The 16,911-nt window shown below is 43.6% G+C and overlaps 1 protein-coding gene across 3 annotated transcripts in view; it reads left to right on the top strand.

Annotated features, from left to right (window-relative positions):
- Positions 1-16,911, top strand: part of SLIT3 (slit guidance ligand 3) — a 484,612-nt gene that overhangs the window by 409,134 nt on the left and 58,567 nt on the right. For all 3 annotated transcript variants that reach the window (XM_059859899.1, XM_059859900.1, XM_059859898.1), the window contains one exon: positions 1,812-1,936. In XM_059859899.1, the coding sequence (XP_059715882.1) occupies positions 1,812-1,936 (125 nt within the window). The remainder of the gene's footprint in view (positions 1-1,811; positions 1,937-16,911) is intronic.

The raw sequence follows: 16,911 nt of genomic DNA, 5'->3' as shown, positions 1-16,911 counted from the left end.
AAATCCCTGGCTGGAAGGGATTTTTTCATCCCTAGTTCTGGTAACTCTGGAGCTCCACCTTCTCTTGAACATCAAATTTAAGCTTCTTGTCTTCACTTTCAGGATGTTTCACAATTTAGTCCTTCTTACCATTTATCATGCAGTAACAGAAGCTCTGTGCCCACTTTTGATTAGAACAGGACCAATTTTAAATTATTTTAAAAGGCATTTCCTTGAAAATGAAATAAAATTATTGTAAGGTCTTTACTGCCTGATACAATTTCAGCCACTTCAAAGTGCTAGGGTTTTTTGGGTTTTTTTACATATAAAAGCCAATGAGTTAATACTTACTAGTATTTGAAATGTAGCCATTTAAAAATCACCATGTTTTAACTGTGAGTATAACTGTGCATATAACTTTGAATAGAACTGCCTAAATTAGCTTTCTGTAAAATCTCAACCATAAAATATAGATTGCCTTGGGACCCCAAATGTAATTAGTGTTGTTTTAGCCTGTCTTTGTTTTCCTGCTCACCTTCAAACTTCTCTACTTCTCTGGAAGATTTCTGCTACAAATATGAGGTTTTTTAGATGGTTTAAATATGGCCATGTTATTTACTTGCATACATTTGCATCTTTGCATATTTGCCTTTATTACACTTTGCTGAGTTAGGTCAGTGTTGATCCTTCTTCTAGGCAGAAAGGGAAGAAACTAAGTTTTAAACTCTGTTAAAATTAAGGATGGTAGAGCACTTTGCACCTAAATATTCCCATAGGCCTCTAACTAAATCTGTCTTGTACATGGTTTTTATTTATGTTGTTGCATCTGCACTTTCATTCTTGTTATCAGCCTTGGAAATGTCAGGATACAGTTCCCTGGGGTTGCTGTTGCAGGATTTCCAGAACTGAGAACAGGAAAAATTGCTGAAAGCCATATAGATATATAACCCTCTCCCTGGAGGTTCCCAACATGCTTTTTTCAGAGCATATGTTTGCATCTTCAGGAGAATATGAGCATCATTGAGACTTGCCTAGCACTTGATTTAAGTACTTAAAGCCTCTCTGATCCCTGGGAATCCCATGGTGTCGTGCAGTGCACCTGCAGCATGTGCATTTGTGCCAGTGCTTGGGGGAAGATGTTGGTGTGTGCATGGGAGGTGTTAATTCTGCAATCCAGCTCTCTGCTAACATGTTGGAGCCCAGGACATTCCTCTGGCTGCCCTGGAGGACTCGAGACCCTGCAGGGAGCTCAGAGACCTTGGCACAGAGTCAAAAACACCTGTGCCTTGGATTTTAACCCATGGAAACAATTACCAACTTTGTGTGAGGAGTTACAAGCCACAAGGGTTTGAATAGAATGATAGTGAATTTGTCACAGGGTGGAAAAGTAGAATTTTGGGGTTTTTAGAATGGGGTTTCAAGAGGCAAGATGGAGGAATCTGAGCATGTCTGTCTTTCTCCTTCTTCTTGGCCTCCATCTTCTGCTGTAATGGTGGCACTTCTGGATTGGTTTAGAGTAGAGACAGACTGTCTAACATAGGTGATAGGTACTGGGAAATTATTGTAAATAAAGTACATGTAGTTTTTAGTAGGAAAAGATAACACCACCCCAAGGGTGGTCAGTGTGCCTCAACCCCACCTGCCAGACAGATCTCAGCAGGTCAGACAGACAATGTATTAGATAAGAGCAAATAAACAACTTTGAGAATCAGAGCCAAGGGATTCTGCCTTCTTCTCCAGTCTCAGGGCTGGAAAAAAGAGATTTTCTAACACCTGGGGGTCACCTCAACTCCAGAGACCCCTTCACTAATGCTCTGTGTTTGCCTCTGCAGAGCCAGTGGATCTCAGTGTTGTGTCCAAGTGCAACCCCTGCCTCTCCAGCCCCTGCAAGAACAATGGGACGTGCAGCAGTGACCCCGTGGAGCTCTACCAGTGCACCTGCCCTTTTGGGTTCAAGGTATGGCTCCAATGAACTGCATGAGGAGCTCCTCCCCATCACTTGTGGTTCTTCAGTGGTTGTGCTGTGAGAAGTTAATTTTACAAGCACTGGGCTGCAAGGTTCCTTGCTCAAGCAGGTTGTGTGTGACTTTTCAGCTGTGCCCTGCCACAAATTTCATCCTGTGCAGTTGGAAGGGCTTTGCTTTGTGCTGTGACTGCAAAGATCATCCTGAGAAACTTGCTCTGGTTGCCCCAGTTTTGAGCAGGGTGGTTGGGCTGTACAATCTCCAGAGGTCCCTTCCAGCCATGGGCATTCTCTGATTCTGGGAGGTAGATATCCATATAAAATGCCAAGTTGTTTTTATCCTCCTTTTCATTTCTTGCTTTCTGCCAGCAACCAGATCACCATTTCACAGGCTCCCAGCCAGAGGGAAGGCAGTTCAGGTGACAGTTCAGGGCCAGGTTGGTCCATGGTGACAGAATGTTGACACCTGCTAGTTTACACCCACCTGCCAGAGACTGATGAGCAGAAGGGTGATCCCTGATCAGACACAACCCCTAAATCCTCTCTGAATTCAGAGCTCTGCTGTCCACAGAGGGATCTGCAAATATGAATCCTGTGGGTTCCAGTCATTGTGGACTTCGTGACGACACAGTGGGAAATGGGGAAAGGGTCACTGAGTAAAGCAGTTTCTTCAGCAGTGCTGGATAACTCCCCTTGTTCATCCTGCACTGTGAGAGCTTCAGAACACCAGGGCACTGTCCCAGAGCTGATGTAGCTGGAAATCCAGCTCAGGAGTCAGTAGCTGAAGGATTAAGTATAAGTAATAAATGAGGCATATGATCTGTTCCCAGCCTGGGGGGTTTCAGGTGCTATGGCCAGCGTAGGCTGCATCCTGCAGATTGGGATTTTATTATTGGCCTCTTTGGATACTTCTTACAGTCCTGGTCAGTTGAAACAGATGCTCATAAAACACCAAGTAATAAGAATTATAGGGGAAAAAGGGAGGGTAAAACCAGACATTCATGTGAGAAGTAAGCACAAGTATCTGTGTGTTACATTTCAGGTTGGATTTAGGAATTAATTGGTTCTGATGATGTCACCATTTCCCTTCTCTGTTTTCCTGGGATGCCTCCCAGAGTTATTGACAGAAACATTGGGAAAGGGAAAATATAAAGCTTATTTCTTCTATTTCACCCCGGTGCCCCTACTCAAGAATAATAACAGTTCTCCTAAATAATTGAAAGAGGCATTGGAAATTTCTTGTCATTAGAAATCTTTCTACCCAGTGGCATATCAACCAGAAACTTCTCTAGAATTTAAAAGACTTTGTCAAAAATCTGTTTACCTGAAACAACTTGATAACAGTCTGTTTATCTCCTCAGATTAATAAGAAAATGGTCATTTTAATTTCATTTTTAACATAAATTATGTAGAATTTTTCAGATGGGAACTTGAACAGTAAATTATTTCAGAGCTAGCAGGCAAACACATAAATCTTTGCTCTGTAAGACATGTATCATGGAGCAGGTATCCAGGTATTTTACTTATTCTAAGTAAAAATGTGTTAGGAGCATATCTTCTCTTTTTGGCCCTCAGATTTTTGTTTCCTGGTTGTTCTTTTGGTTTTTTATAGTATCCCTTAATCACTAGGATAGATTAGATAGAAAGTTACTGGTATAGATGCATTTATATTGCTAAAAGACATGCTTATGAAGGCAGGATTGGTTAAAAAGAAAAATCCAGGCTAACCCTCCAGTTTATCAGCACATTGTAGTGTGCATGAAACCCCAGGATGCATCGTTTTCCTTGGAGGGGTTTTGGTAAACACTTGATATGACTCAGTTTAAAAATCTCCCAGAGCATCCAGCTTTCCTCCCTCCTCTCTCACACACTTTCTCAGGTGACATCAGTGTGTGACTGCAAAACCCAAAACCACTGTGAGCTTGTAAGCACCAAGCTGCCAGCCAAGCGTGGCAAAGAGCAAACAGACCAGGCATGGCACTTGGAGCAGGGTTTAAAAATACTGGCTAACAGTTCAGGGAGAATTAATGGAAATTGAATAAGCAAGAAAAAGAACTGTGTGTCTTTACCACAGGTTTTTGAATAAAAATGAAATATGACAGGTCCAAATGCAAACCATATGAAAGGAGTGCTCTATCTACCACGCAGTTCTCCACCAGAGATTCATGCTAATTCAATAACAATACCTTGCTTCCTTCTCACCAGCCAGCACCAAACAGCTCCATCCATCTGGAAGCTATTTCCCAGACCTTGATAAATTGCCCTAAATCTGCCCTCTCAGCATTTGTTTTTCCTTGTTTGATGTAGATTTTAAAAAAACCCTGTGTGGAAGAGTGCATCAATAAAGTGAAAAACCCACCCTTTATCCCAATTTAAGCTGACGGCTTCGTAATGTTCCCTGTGAAGGGGCAGGCGTTACAAGAGGCTTTCTGGGGTTCCTGTGCTCATGCCAGCCTTCAGAAAAACACAGGGCACAAAGTCACCTCAGTTAGCAGCTGCCAGAGTGGTGCCTGATGGATCAGGACACTCTCCCAGTTATCTGCACTCTCCAAAGCTCGTGGTGTGGTTTTTGCTGTCACCCTGGTGACGATTCCATCTCTCACTTTTCATGCTCACAGAGATGTTTTGCCTATGGAATGTATACTTTGTGGGGCTTTTAGCAATTTCACTGCTGCCCTTGATGGTTTGGGTAAGCTCAAAGGGAGATAAGTCATGGACCACCTGAGCTGCGAGGCTGGAGGGGCCCAGGGGTGTTGGGTGGGGACAGAAACAGAGATTGCTCACTCAGGAACGGGCAAGGCTGAGCTGATAATGATCTTTGCTGCTGCTCTTTGCTTAAAATGGGTGATGAAAGTGCTTGTTGGAGATAAACCATGGCTGACACAGTGCTGTTGAGGTTGTACTTTGGGGAGGAAGCCCCAAGGAGTGGGGTATGGCACCTCCAGCATCTGGCAGGAACTCCAGGGTGCCACCAGTGCTGGCAGGAGCTGGCTCTCCATGTTATCAAACTCATGTTTTCATATTAAACACAGGCAGAGGGGTCATTTTCCAGTGGGTTGGTTTTTTTCTTTTTTCTCTTCTCCACAGCATTCTTTGAGTGATGATTTAAATAATATGTGTGGTTTAGATTGTAAAGTCTGATTGTGAGTAGAGAGATGGAGCTTTCTCCTGCTGGAAATGCTGCTGGCCACCTGCAAGAGGCAGAGAGTGTGAGTGCAGCTGGGGCTGGGAAATAGATAACAGGAACCTGCCAGTTCATTGATTCTGTGGAGTGTGTGGCTTGTAAGTATTCCCACTGGTATTGCAAAATACTCAGTCCATGGGTGTTGGAATTCAAGAGATTAATCAAGCTTGCAATCAATAAGTCATTGGAAAAAAATTCACTTGAATAACTGTAGCAAAAACTAAGGTGAGTGGAACCAACACTGTGTATTTTGTCATTGCCTTATTCTGAATATGCCCTTTTGGGGTTTTTTGGTTGATTTTTGTCTTTTATAATTACTTTTTCTTCAAATTGAGGTAGCAACAAATAAAGAATAATTTGCTTGCTTTCAAATAGAATTACTTGTAGAACTGGGGAAATAGTCTAAAATACTTTTTTAGACTATTTCCCCAGTTCTTTCATTTCATTTTGCCTGAAATGAAAGAACATTGCCAAGCCAGAACAGGAAGTGCAGTGCCTGCCTAGGAATGTCCACAGCCTCTGATCTCTCAGGTAAAGGAGCCAGAGCTGCTGGCATGCAGGTGTTTGTCACCTCTGGGTTCTGCTGTCACTGAAAGCTGTCTGAAATGGAAAGTGAAGATGGGTAAAATTGGCACAGCTCACTCCCCACACTCCAGGCACCAGATGCTGATGCATGTCTGTGGCAGAGTTGCTCTAAATTTTACCCAAATCTGTTCACCTCCCTGTTGAGTTCAGCCAGTGTCCTGGCTTTTCTCGCAGACCTGTGGTGTCTTGAGGGTTCAAGCAATTTCACCAATCATCCAGAATGACAGATGCAATTGGAAAAATCCTGGGTAAAGCTCTTGGACTTTGGAGAGACAGCATTCTTTGCAGCCAGACTCTTGTGGTGGGAGGCATTACAGTGAAGCCAGAATGATATTTAGTGAGGAAGCTGGCTCCAAATTTCTGCTAGGAATTTGGCTTTTCCCACTCCCCACCCTCCATGCCTGGTTTTTGTCCCTGGAAACGAGTTTAGAAGTGGAGGGTCCCCGAGCAGGATGTCTCTGGGAAATGGGGGATTCACACAAATCCCGTGTTGTGCACTGGTTAAAATTCTGTGCCAGCACTTGAGGGGGTCAGTGCAGCTGAGCAGGAGCTGTGGCTGCTGAGCACGAGGCTGACAGGAGGTGTTCTCAGCACTGTGCCCATGTCACAGGTGCTGCCCTGGCTGTACCCCTGGCTCCTGATGTGCACTGGCCCTGCTGTGCTTGGAGCAGGGGAAGTTGCTGTTGACTTATTTCAATAAATTTGCACTCTTATTAATTTCAATAAATTTGCACTTCACCACAGCGAGGTTCTGCAGCCTTACACCAATAATCTGGGAGAGCCCTGCAGCAGGGGCAGCCTGGGGAGGATTCAGCACAGGGCTCAGCGTGGCTGTGGGGGGTTTGCTCACCTGGGGCCAGACACAGACTGTTCCAACAGGGCACTTTCTCAGTGAGGCTGGCTTGGGTGAGGTTGAGTGGCTGTAGCCCAGTGTAGAGTTTGGCTTTTGCTGTGTGAGTCCGTGCCTGGTTTGTCAGGCTGATCCTGTGTGCAGATGTAGCTCTGTGCTTTTGTTTCCTTGGCTCTGTTAACACATGGGGGTCCCCATTTTTGTGGGAAATTTAGGACTCCTGCAGCACTGACTGATATGATTAAGCAGAACTGTTCATTGTTTACATTGCACACATATTTATAGATTCTACAAACTACTAATACACACTTCTTGATTGGTGCCTTTGTCTTGTTCACTCCTTCTCTGCCTGCATTTCTCAGAGTAACGATTGGTTACAGCCCAGGTGTTTCACAGTCCTCTGTTATCCAGTTCTTGCAGTCTTGGTATTCAGTTTCTCAGCCTCTTCTTTCTTAATTTAGCACAATTTATCTTTCAATAGTCTTGATGAATTCTTGAGGCTTTGCTAGCAAACTTAGAAGCAGGCTGGCTGGTGCACACTGTGGCCTGACCCTTGTAAAGACATTGCAACACCCCATGTGCATCCCTCAGCACACAAATAAATCCCCAGCTGGAGCTGCCAAGGGAGAAGGAATTGGAAGGGACTCTCAGAAGCCTGGCCTCATCCACGGGAGCCAGGAGAGCAAACTCCTCTCTCTGCCTCCACGTGTTGCTCTGCCCTGGCCTCCCTTCTCTCCCAGGGTCAGGGGACAGGCACTGGAATGTCAGCTCAATGCCAAGATTTTGTGTAGGAAACATCAGTGCAGCAAAATGCTGTTGGTGGTGAGAGGTGGTTCTGCCTTGAACTTTCATTGTAATAAATTCTCCTGGAGTGTGTGTTTATGTGATCTGGGGTGTTTTATTTTGTTTGATTGTTTTAGCCATACTGAAAATGCCTATTAGTGAATGTCCAAGAAGCATTTTCCACTCATAGTAAAATAAAAGAGAAAGCCTTTAGGGATGAGACGTAATGGGTGGCCACATAAAATGAGTAGATCTGTATGTGTGGATGTTTAGGGCAAACACCAGTGTAGGCAGTTAGTGATTATAATTTCATATAGAGCTCCTAGGGCAGGAAAAAAAAAGCAGGAATCACAATATTTTCTTCCATGTGCTTATTCTGTAAAATTTACCAGGGAGCAGTCAGACTTGTGTTACCTGCTTTTTGCAGTAGGTGTAAAGAAAACAGAGATTTACATGTAGAAGAGCATAAAATGGAAGGCTTAGGGGGGGATTACTGCCCCAGTTGCTGGCTGAAGGCATCGAGGCAGGAGCACACCCACCACAGGCCCTGTAAAAACCCACTCATGGGGTGTGGCAGGCCCTAATGAGGGCTCCTAACAATAAAGCCGGCTCTGAAGAAGTATTTTGGTTTTTGTTGGGCCAGCAAGAAAGCAGATGTTGAGCAGCTTCAGGCATTCCCTGTGTTTGAGCAGTTCAGGGATGGGGAGCTGCACCCACAGGTGGGCAGTGACACATTCATTCTCTTGTCAGTGTGGATTATTCCCCCTCACTGTGGTTTTACTACTGTTTTCCTGGTCTAGTTCTAAGTGAGTGACCAGACTTCCAATCCTTCTTTTCCCAGGGTAAAGGAGAAGTTTTCATTGGCATTTAGTCTGAATTTCTGAGGCTCTTGTTCTTACGTTTGCCTGGTCCTGTTACACTAAATACAAATTTTTCTTCGTTTGTGGTTTTTCTGCCTTTCAGGTGATTGCTGGTTCCTATAACTCTGCTTAATCAAGTCCTGTTTAACCAGATCTTAATTTTCTGCATCCCACCATTTCTGCATGATTGAAGCAGTTGACGTAGTTGGCCACAGCTGAAAATCCTTATTGTAAATTTCCTTGTGATTTTCTGTCATCTGTTATCCTTGAGGCTTTCTTGGCTCTGAGTGCAGTCCATGAGATGGCTTTTGGGTTTCTTTTGTTGTCCAAGAACATGAGCAGAGATTGTCCTGGGAGGTTGATTGCCTTATTTTCTCCTTTCCTCGGGAGATGATGGAATTGATGAAGTTGCCATAAGCAGGCTAAGATGAAAGAAGAGTCAAGGCCCTCCTGTTAATAGAAATGATCTAATTCTAGACTTGTTTGGGAATTAGATTGGGACTGGATTCGTGTTTAGGGTAAATGCATAAACACTGCAGGTAAGGTTGTCCCAAAGCTCTCTGACCCCCATGGTCCCTGGGGTCCCCTCCTCATCCTGCTGAGAACCTCTGGAATAAATACTGTGCTCTTGCCTCACACAGAGGGCATGCTTCACTGGTTTAGAAGTCTGCAGAATTCATGTACACGTTTGATTCTGAAATCACTGCTGCCAGCCTGGGTTACCTGCCAGTCCAGCCCACTATCAGATGGATTTCACAAAGGATTGCTGGTGTCTCTGAGCTGGGAAACCTTGCAGGGGAAGCTTTGCAGATCTTCCACAAGCAGAACAGATTACACTGACATTTCTGCTGAAGTGGTGTGTATTTCAGTGGGAGACCTTTTATCAGCAGAGAGCTGTTGCAAACCAAATGCCTGCATCCTTAACAAACAGGGATGTGCCAGCAGAAGGCTCTTCCAAGGGACTGGGACTCTTCCAGCATCCTCAGCTCTATTTATTTCAGAAACCCAGTGAGCTTTTTGGAGAGATTTTTTAATCACATAATCTCTGCCTCACGTTAGGCTTCATTGGGTTTCTGTTTGTCGTGTGTGCTCCTCTCCAGGCAGGCTGTTCAGTAGCTTAAGCATTAGGCACAGTTAATCTAAAATACAACAATGATATGTTATTTCTATTTCCTAAATCATACTGATAGTATTTTTGTTATCTATACAAATTCCCAGTCTTTATAGCTTTCTCTACAGAGTTCACATTGAAAAAGAAGCACTGGCTTTGGATAGCCTGAAAGGGAAAGTTTTATTGTCACTGAAAAATGTACTTTAAAATAAATAGGCATTTAAGCATTTTGAAGGTACTAAAAACACTGTACTCATTCATGAATACTGGTTTAATTAGAGACTACAAAAGGAAATGTTCAGTGTTGGATTTACATCAAATATATTGGGTTGTATTTTATGTATAGATTCAGCCCTCAGCAAAATTAACTATTTTCAGTGTCCCTAATTTTCTTCTGCATCTCCCAAAATGTTCACACAGTGGTCTGGATCTGTCAGTTGTAACCTTGGAAGCTCTAGAGCACCTGTCCCATCCAGTTTGGCACCTCTGGACTCATTTCAGACATGTGCAGTGTGAATTGACTGGTGATGGATTAATGACATATCTCCTGTCATTGATTAAAAGCCTAAAAGAACATTGAAACCCAAAGTGCTCGTGCAAGGAGAGGTTTGCAAGGGCAATCAGGATTTGCATGGTAATTAATATAATTACAAAATAAACCTCAAATGTCCACAGAGAATTAAATTCCATACTCAGAGGAAAAGAACCAGAGTTTTTAAAAAATAATAGGATGAATCCTTGCACTTTGACTTTGACAGGCATATTCTTGATTACTAGCTGGAGAGGTAATGGAAGGTGTATTATACCCTGGAGGGTCATAAATCTTTCTGATTGAAATAAAATGAGGCTTAAGAGAGCAGAGTTTGCCTAATTTCCTATAAATTGACAATTGTGATTTATTAACAAGGACAAGGAAGTCACTAAGAAGTGCTGCTGCCATGGCCAATTATTGTTTAATCAGATGCCAGATGAAGCTAGACTGGCATAGGACATAACTATATAGTGGATTTTAAATATTGTCTCTGTTTTTGCTTCTGATAGTAACACAGACAAAGTTTGCAGAGGGTGCTTAATCAGCTGAATGTTGGGAGGGGCAGCACAAGAACAATATCAGGGTCTCTTCTCTTCATAACCTGCTTTCTGTGCCATTTAGCAAATAGCATTTCTCATGTTTATGAGCAGCAGGCAACTCTGTTGTAGTATGGATGTGTCAGTGTAAGTACACCTCTATAAACAGAGATGCTGAACTGAAAAAATATTTCAGATTGTTCTAGGGAAATTCGGATTTGTATTTAAAACTTTCATTCCAAACTAGAGGTGGATTAAATAAATTGTTTTTTCATGTTAAATTAATTGGTTTCTAAACAGCAGTCCTCAGGAGGCACATTTTGATTACCTTGTTGGGATGGGTGACTGAAGAGAAAGAATTAATTCATCCCCAGTGTGAGTGGGGATTTGTCCCTGAGGTGTGGGTCTCTGTAGCAAGGTCTGTGCTCAGAAGGAGGAGTCACAAGATTTTTGTGAACAACAGATGATCAAAATCTCTCAACTTCCACCTGGCAATCTGAAAGCAGTCTGATCCAAAATTGCTGTGATATTTTCCGTGCCTTGCCAAATAATTTGTGTGTATGCCTGAGCAGATGGATCTAACGTAGGCCCTGCCAGCTCTTCTGCTTGTTTGACCTTGCCAATGAGCACCAGATCCATCTTTTCCAGACTGAGGCTTAGCCACTGTGTCCATGGCCAGAAAGAACATAAACAAGGGAAAGAGTATCACCTGGTTCTGCTGTGTGTGGATAGCAGGGTGTCAGCTGTCTGCAGGAAGCTGAATATCAGTTTCAAATGATATTTGAAACTCACTGGTAAAATAACACTCCTTCCCAGTGCTGTGCTGTTTAGCCTTTCTTTAATAGAATTTAAGTCCATTTTACATAAGGAAGTTAGTTCCATTCTTCACACAGTTTACAACATCTCTAATTATTTGGTAGCATTCCTTTCCCCAAGCTGTGTTTGCAGGGATCCATCAAGTCCCTCATGCTGCAGTGAGCACCACATGCCCTGCTTGCTTCCAGAACTGCTGTCAGCCTTGCAGTACATGTAAAATTTCTTTTTATGATCCCATTATAGCAAATACTGGGTTTCCCTGCCTTGAGAGGCTCTGAAATATACAGCCATGGATAGAACTTGAGAGAATTTTTCCTACCAAACTTGTAACTTAATGTGTTGGCTGTGAGGCTGAATGTATGGTATCGTGTTTCCTTGGTCAATTATGCAAAATTCTACTTGTTTCTTCTTTGTATTTATGGCTGCTGAATGTGTTTATTACAGGGAAAACTGCTGAATGCCTCACTCTTTTTTCCCAGCTTAATTTTCTAGTGGAATGGAAGTTTATGTGATAAAACTTTGTTCATGAGACATCACATTCCCTTCATACCCTGGAAAATTTCAATTTACCCTCCAATTTTGACTATTTTTGGCAGAGGGATAAAGGTTTCAAGTGGTGAAAGAAGTCACTGGTAAAAATGCTCTTAGGTCAAAATTAGCATCAGTTTATGCCTTACTGGATAGCTGCATGGCACAGCTTCAGGAAAACCTTTGATCAAAGTTCTCACTTCACTAAGCATGAAGGAAGTAAAACTCAAAGGAAAAAGCTGCATTCAGAAGTTCAGACTGAATTCTCTTTCTGTGCTGGGTGTCTGTGTCTTCTACTGCTTCTGGATTTTTCCCCTCTCCTTACCTCTTGTTCCATCCCATCTCATTTATTTCATACAAAGCATCGGGCAGTCACTGTTGCACAGCACATTTAGCCCTTCCCTCTGCTCTTGGACCTTGCAGGTCTGAATTTAAGGGCAGGTCCCACTGGCACATCCAGGTGTAGCAACACTCAAGAGTGTGCATCAGCCCAGATCAGAATAATTCAGGAAATGATAAAATCCTTGCCACACTGTGGGAGCAGAGCACAGCCCAACAAAGTGGCTGCAAGTGTCCATTTATTTTCCATTTCCCAGGATTAGGAGCTCAAAAAGTTAAAGCTGGCAGATAGTTGTAGGCTGGAATAACATTCCTGGGTATCTCATGGAACACTGTGTTCTTCTCAGTTATCTTCCTGTGCATTTTCCTTCCATCCTGTCATGAAGTGGAAGATTTACTGAGCCTTTTCCTTTAATGTAATGGTTTCTTATTAACTTCTGACCAGGAAACCCATAAGACAAGTGTTTAAATGTTTGTGAGACTGAGAGTTGGATGTGGATGCATTACTCCCACAATTAGGAATGTAAAGGACAGAGTGTGCAATACAGTGTCTTTGTAGATGTAATTTTGTCTGTTTTCCCTAAAAGCTTTAGCTGTATTTAGACCTTGATAATTAAGTTGTTTATGAAAATTTCCTGGTTCTTAATTTAAAGTCTCTATCAACTATATTTGTCCTCATTTAGTATTTTTGCTAAACACATGAATGCTACCATCTGTTCCCCACATATACCATCTAACTAAAATTTATTATGAGCACATTGTATGTTGTTAACAAGTCGAATAAACTTTGGTATTTCTGTTGTAGAGCTCATTTTTCCAGCATGCTGTGAAACACTGTAGTCATTGAACAGGGCTGTAATTAGCTGCAAAGAGGTCTCCCTGTTCACAAACCAGTGAGGCTGGATGGATTCCTGCCTGTCTGCAGGTGTCTCCCTGGCTGCCTGGGTCATGTTTCTCCTGCAGTCAGCAGTGATGGTTTTATACACCAGGAGGTTTCCACCTTCTGCCTGAGCTGTGGTGGTGTTTCCACCCCTTATCTGTTGATAAAACAGGAGAAGGATCACATTGGGATGGACAGAGCTCAAATCTCTGCCACGTGGGTGTGAACGAAACTCTCAGTCCACACAGACAATGCTGATTCTTGAAAATTAATTGAAAAAATTATTGCAGTGGTTGAAACAGTGTCCAGGAAAATGAGTGCTTTTTTTACTGTGTTATCCCTTGTTCTTCCTGCTGAGGGTTCTTATTAGGTTTTGCTACTTGTTATTGGGTGTTTTATTGATCATGATATAATGTTCCCAGTATTGGATCCTTGTAAAAGCTGGAATTTGGCACAGCAGTGCTGAGGAACAGCTTGTAGATACAGCAATGCCCAGTATGGGTAATTTCAAACAAAAAAATGATTCTTTCTAGTTCTGTTCTCATTCACTGAAACACAGAGCTGGAGCAGCCCAGATTAAGTCTGGACCAACCAGCTGAGGTACTTCAAGTTTAAAAGGACAGCTGGACTCTGAGATATGTCTTCTAATAAGTTGCAGAAATTTCCTGTTTCAATGCCGAAACCTTTCCACTCCTACAGAAAATTTGAGAAAATATATAAAAGTTTTTTGGATCTGATGCCTTCCTATCAGACAAGACAAAAATTTATTGTATCCTAAAAAAGCTCTAGAAGTAACATATTGCACACAGAGGGACCTTCATCCTCTTTCTGTGAATTGCTGAGGCAGTTCTATCTTCTTGCCTGTCCTTGAAACAAGTCTGCACCTCTATTTCTGCTTCAGACCTCATTAAAAGGCTCTTTAGTCTTGAAGCAAATAGACAATATTCTCCTTTGTAACAATAGTTATTTCCAGGCAATATAACTCAAGGAGTATTTCCCAACTCACAGATAAATTAATTTTAGTGATGCTTGACAGCAATTCCATTTTTCCAGTAAGAAGTCTTACAGTAAATTGAGACTGGAGAATTGCGTTATTCATTTGAAAGATGTTTCTAGAATGTCTTTAGGCTCTTCTGGGTAGTGACAGTCTCATACAGAAGTGAAATGGCCTTGCTTTGCTGTAGATTTATTAGTACCACTATTTTCTGCAGCTTCTCTCCTCTCAGAGTTCCTTGTTTTCCAAAGTCCTCCTTGTTAGAGAAATTGTGCTTGTTTTGAGGGCTCACAATGTGCTATTGATAAAGTCAGCTTTGAGAAGATAATCCTCAGAGAAGGATTAAATGTTGTTTGCACATTTATTACAATGAGTAAACTGAGTCAGAGAGACTCTAATTTTCTTACAGCCTCATAGCAACCCATTGTTGCAATTTCCTGGTTCAGCAGCACACTCTGATGGGTTTCCATGCTGCCTGAGGCCCAAGAAGCCAATAATTCAGCCATGTTCAGTACAGAAATGAGAGCAGAATTTGTCATGCAAAACTTTGTGTGCCAGTGCAAGAGACTGAAGGGGCCTTGCTCTCATTTTAAAATTTATCTTTATTAAATTTTTACAAGAACATTCAAATTAATCTGAGTAATTATTGTGGAAGTGATGGGCCTGTTTTACATGGTGTTAACTGTGTCAAAAACCTTCAGAAAAACAGATGCTTTGCTGCTTGCTCCACTTGGCTGCCAAGGGTTTAATATTTTAATGATGCAGGGGTGAAGAGTTTGCATGAAATAGAAGTAGCTGATGTTGGTGAAGTACCTCTATAACAATCAGTTCTCCAGGGACACAGGAAAAGTATAAAAACCAACAGCTTCCAGCTTCACTACAAGAAGGTGGTGAACTGTCACCACGATATTTTCTGAAAAATCCCTTTGCCAGGATTTCTTCTCCTGGGAAGCTGAGAAGCCTCAGAAAAGAATGAAAACAATAATTGCTTGGGAATGTGGTCTGGAAATCGTTTACCAACAGGTGCATCTTTGATTGGTTCCATGTAAATTGTTTTTAATTAATGACCAGTCACCATCAGCTGTGTTGGACTCTGAGGAGTCAATCATAGGTTTTTATTATCATTCTTGTTCAGCCTTCTGAAGTCTCCTTTTTCTTTAGTATAGTTTTAGTATGGCATTTCTTTTAATATCATATAATCTCATAAAATAATAAATCAGCCTTCTGAGAACTTGGAGTCAGACTGTCATCTCTCACCTCGTCCTGGGGACCTCACAGCACCCCAGTGAGCAGCCAGGACTCAGGGCACAGATGGAGAAGGGATGGGCAGTGCTGCAGCAGGGTGGGGGCGGATCAGTGTCACCGTTCGCGGTTCGCGCCCGCAGAGCGCCGCGGGCCGCGGTGCCAAAATAAAACCTGCGTGAGCTTCCCTCCCTTCCATCCCAATCCTCGCCTGAGACATTTGGGGACTGGGCATCTCAGATGGAGAAGGACAGGCTGCTTGGCACACGGGGCACGGATGGAGCAGAGAGCCTCTGTGCCAGGCCTTGGGCGGGTGCCGTGCGTGCTGCCGGCACTGCTGCGCTGGGGATGAACTCACTGCCAGGCACCGTGGCCAGAGCTCTCTGGTGGCCTTTGGGGGATGAACTCACTGCCAGGCACCGTGGCCAGGGCTCTCTGGTGGCCTTTGGGGGATGAACTCACTGCCAGGCACCGTGGCCAGGGCTCTCTGGTGGCCTTTGGAAGTGTTTCTCTCCTGATACAGCCACGGAGAAGTCTGTCCCTCTTGTATTTGCAGGAATTTTAAAATGCAAAGCTGCTTCTCCTCACTCTGGGGAATGCTGGAGACAGAGCCTCAGGAAATACAGCTTGTTAACAAAGCTCCTCTGTGGTGTTGGATGAAATTATAATATCAAGTGTATAATACATGTATATATATATATATTATGTATAGATATTGCTGGAGGCCAGCAGTATCAGCTCAATAAGGTCAAGTGCTGGGGCCTGTCCCAGGGGCACAACCCCTGCAGCTCCAGGCTGTGGGCAGAGGGGCTGGAAAGCTGCCGGGCAGGAAGGAACCAGGAGGGGCTGGTCTCCAGAGACTGAACATGACCCCATGTGCCCAGGTGGGCTAGAAGGCCAGTGGCACGTGGCTTGTACCAGAAACAGGGTGGCCAGCAGGACCAGGGCAGTGACTGTCCCCCTGTACTCTGCACTGGTGAGGGCACACCTCGAGTGCTGTGTCTGCTCTGGCCACCATCACTGCAGGATATTGATGGGCTGGAGCATGTCCAGAGAGGGGAACAGAGCTGAGGAAGGGTCTGGACAGTCCCAAGGAATGGCTGAGGGGTCTGGGGAGCCCAGCCTGGAGAAAAGAAGGCTCAGGGGGACCTTCTCACTCCCCACAAGTCCCTGACAGGAGGGTGCAGCCAGGTGGGGGCCAGGCTCTGCTCCTTGGCAGCTGGCAATGGGACAAGAGGAAATGGCCTCAGGCTGTTCCAGGAAAGGTTGAGGATGGATTATCAGGAAAATCTTCTTCACTGAAATGGTTGCTAGGTATTGGGATGAGCTGCCTAGGAAGGGGATGGAGTGATGATCTCTGAAGGTGCTCTGGAAACAGCTGGGTGTGGCACTCGGTGCTCTGGTCTGGTTGTCATGGTGGGGATCAGCCAAAGGTTGGGTTCCATCCTGTAGATCCTTTCCAGCCCAGTGATTCTGTGATAATCAGTGTGCCTCACTTCTTCACAATGACTTCTCTGTTCTCATGATGGCCACATGTCCTGCCTGCTGCCAAGTACTGAAGCTTTCAGTGGTATTTGGAGGACTGACCCATAGGATGTGTGAGCAAGAGCCAAGCACCAGGAGTGGACAGAGCAGATCAATTGAGCCCTTTACTGAAGTTCACACTCATAAGCTGATTTGGGTTTTTTATGCCTTGGTTAGGCTTAAAAATGCACCAATTTCAACATAA

This window comes from Haemorhous mexicanus, chromosome 15 (assembly GCF_027477595.1).
Source record: "Haemorhous mexicanus isolate bHaeMex1 chromosome 15, bHaeMex1.pri, whole genome shotgun sequence".
Taxonomy (NCBI): domain Eukaryota; kingdom Metazoa; phylum Chordata; class Aves; order Passeriformes; family Fringillidae; genus Haemorhous; species Haemorhous mexicanus.
This window is presented reverse-complemented; position numbering and strand designations above follow the sequence as displayed.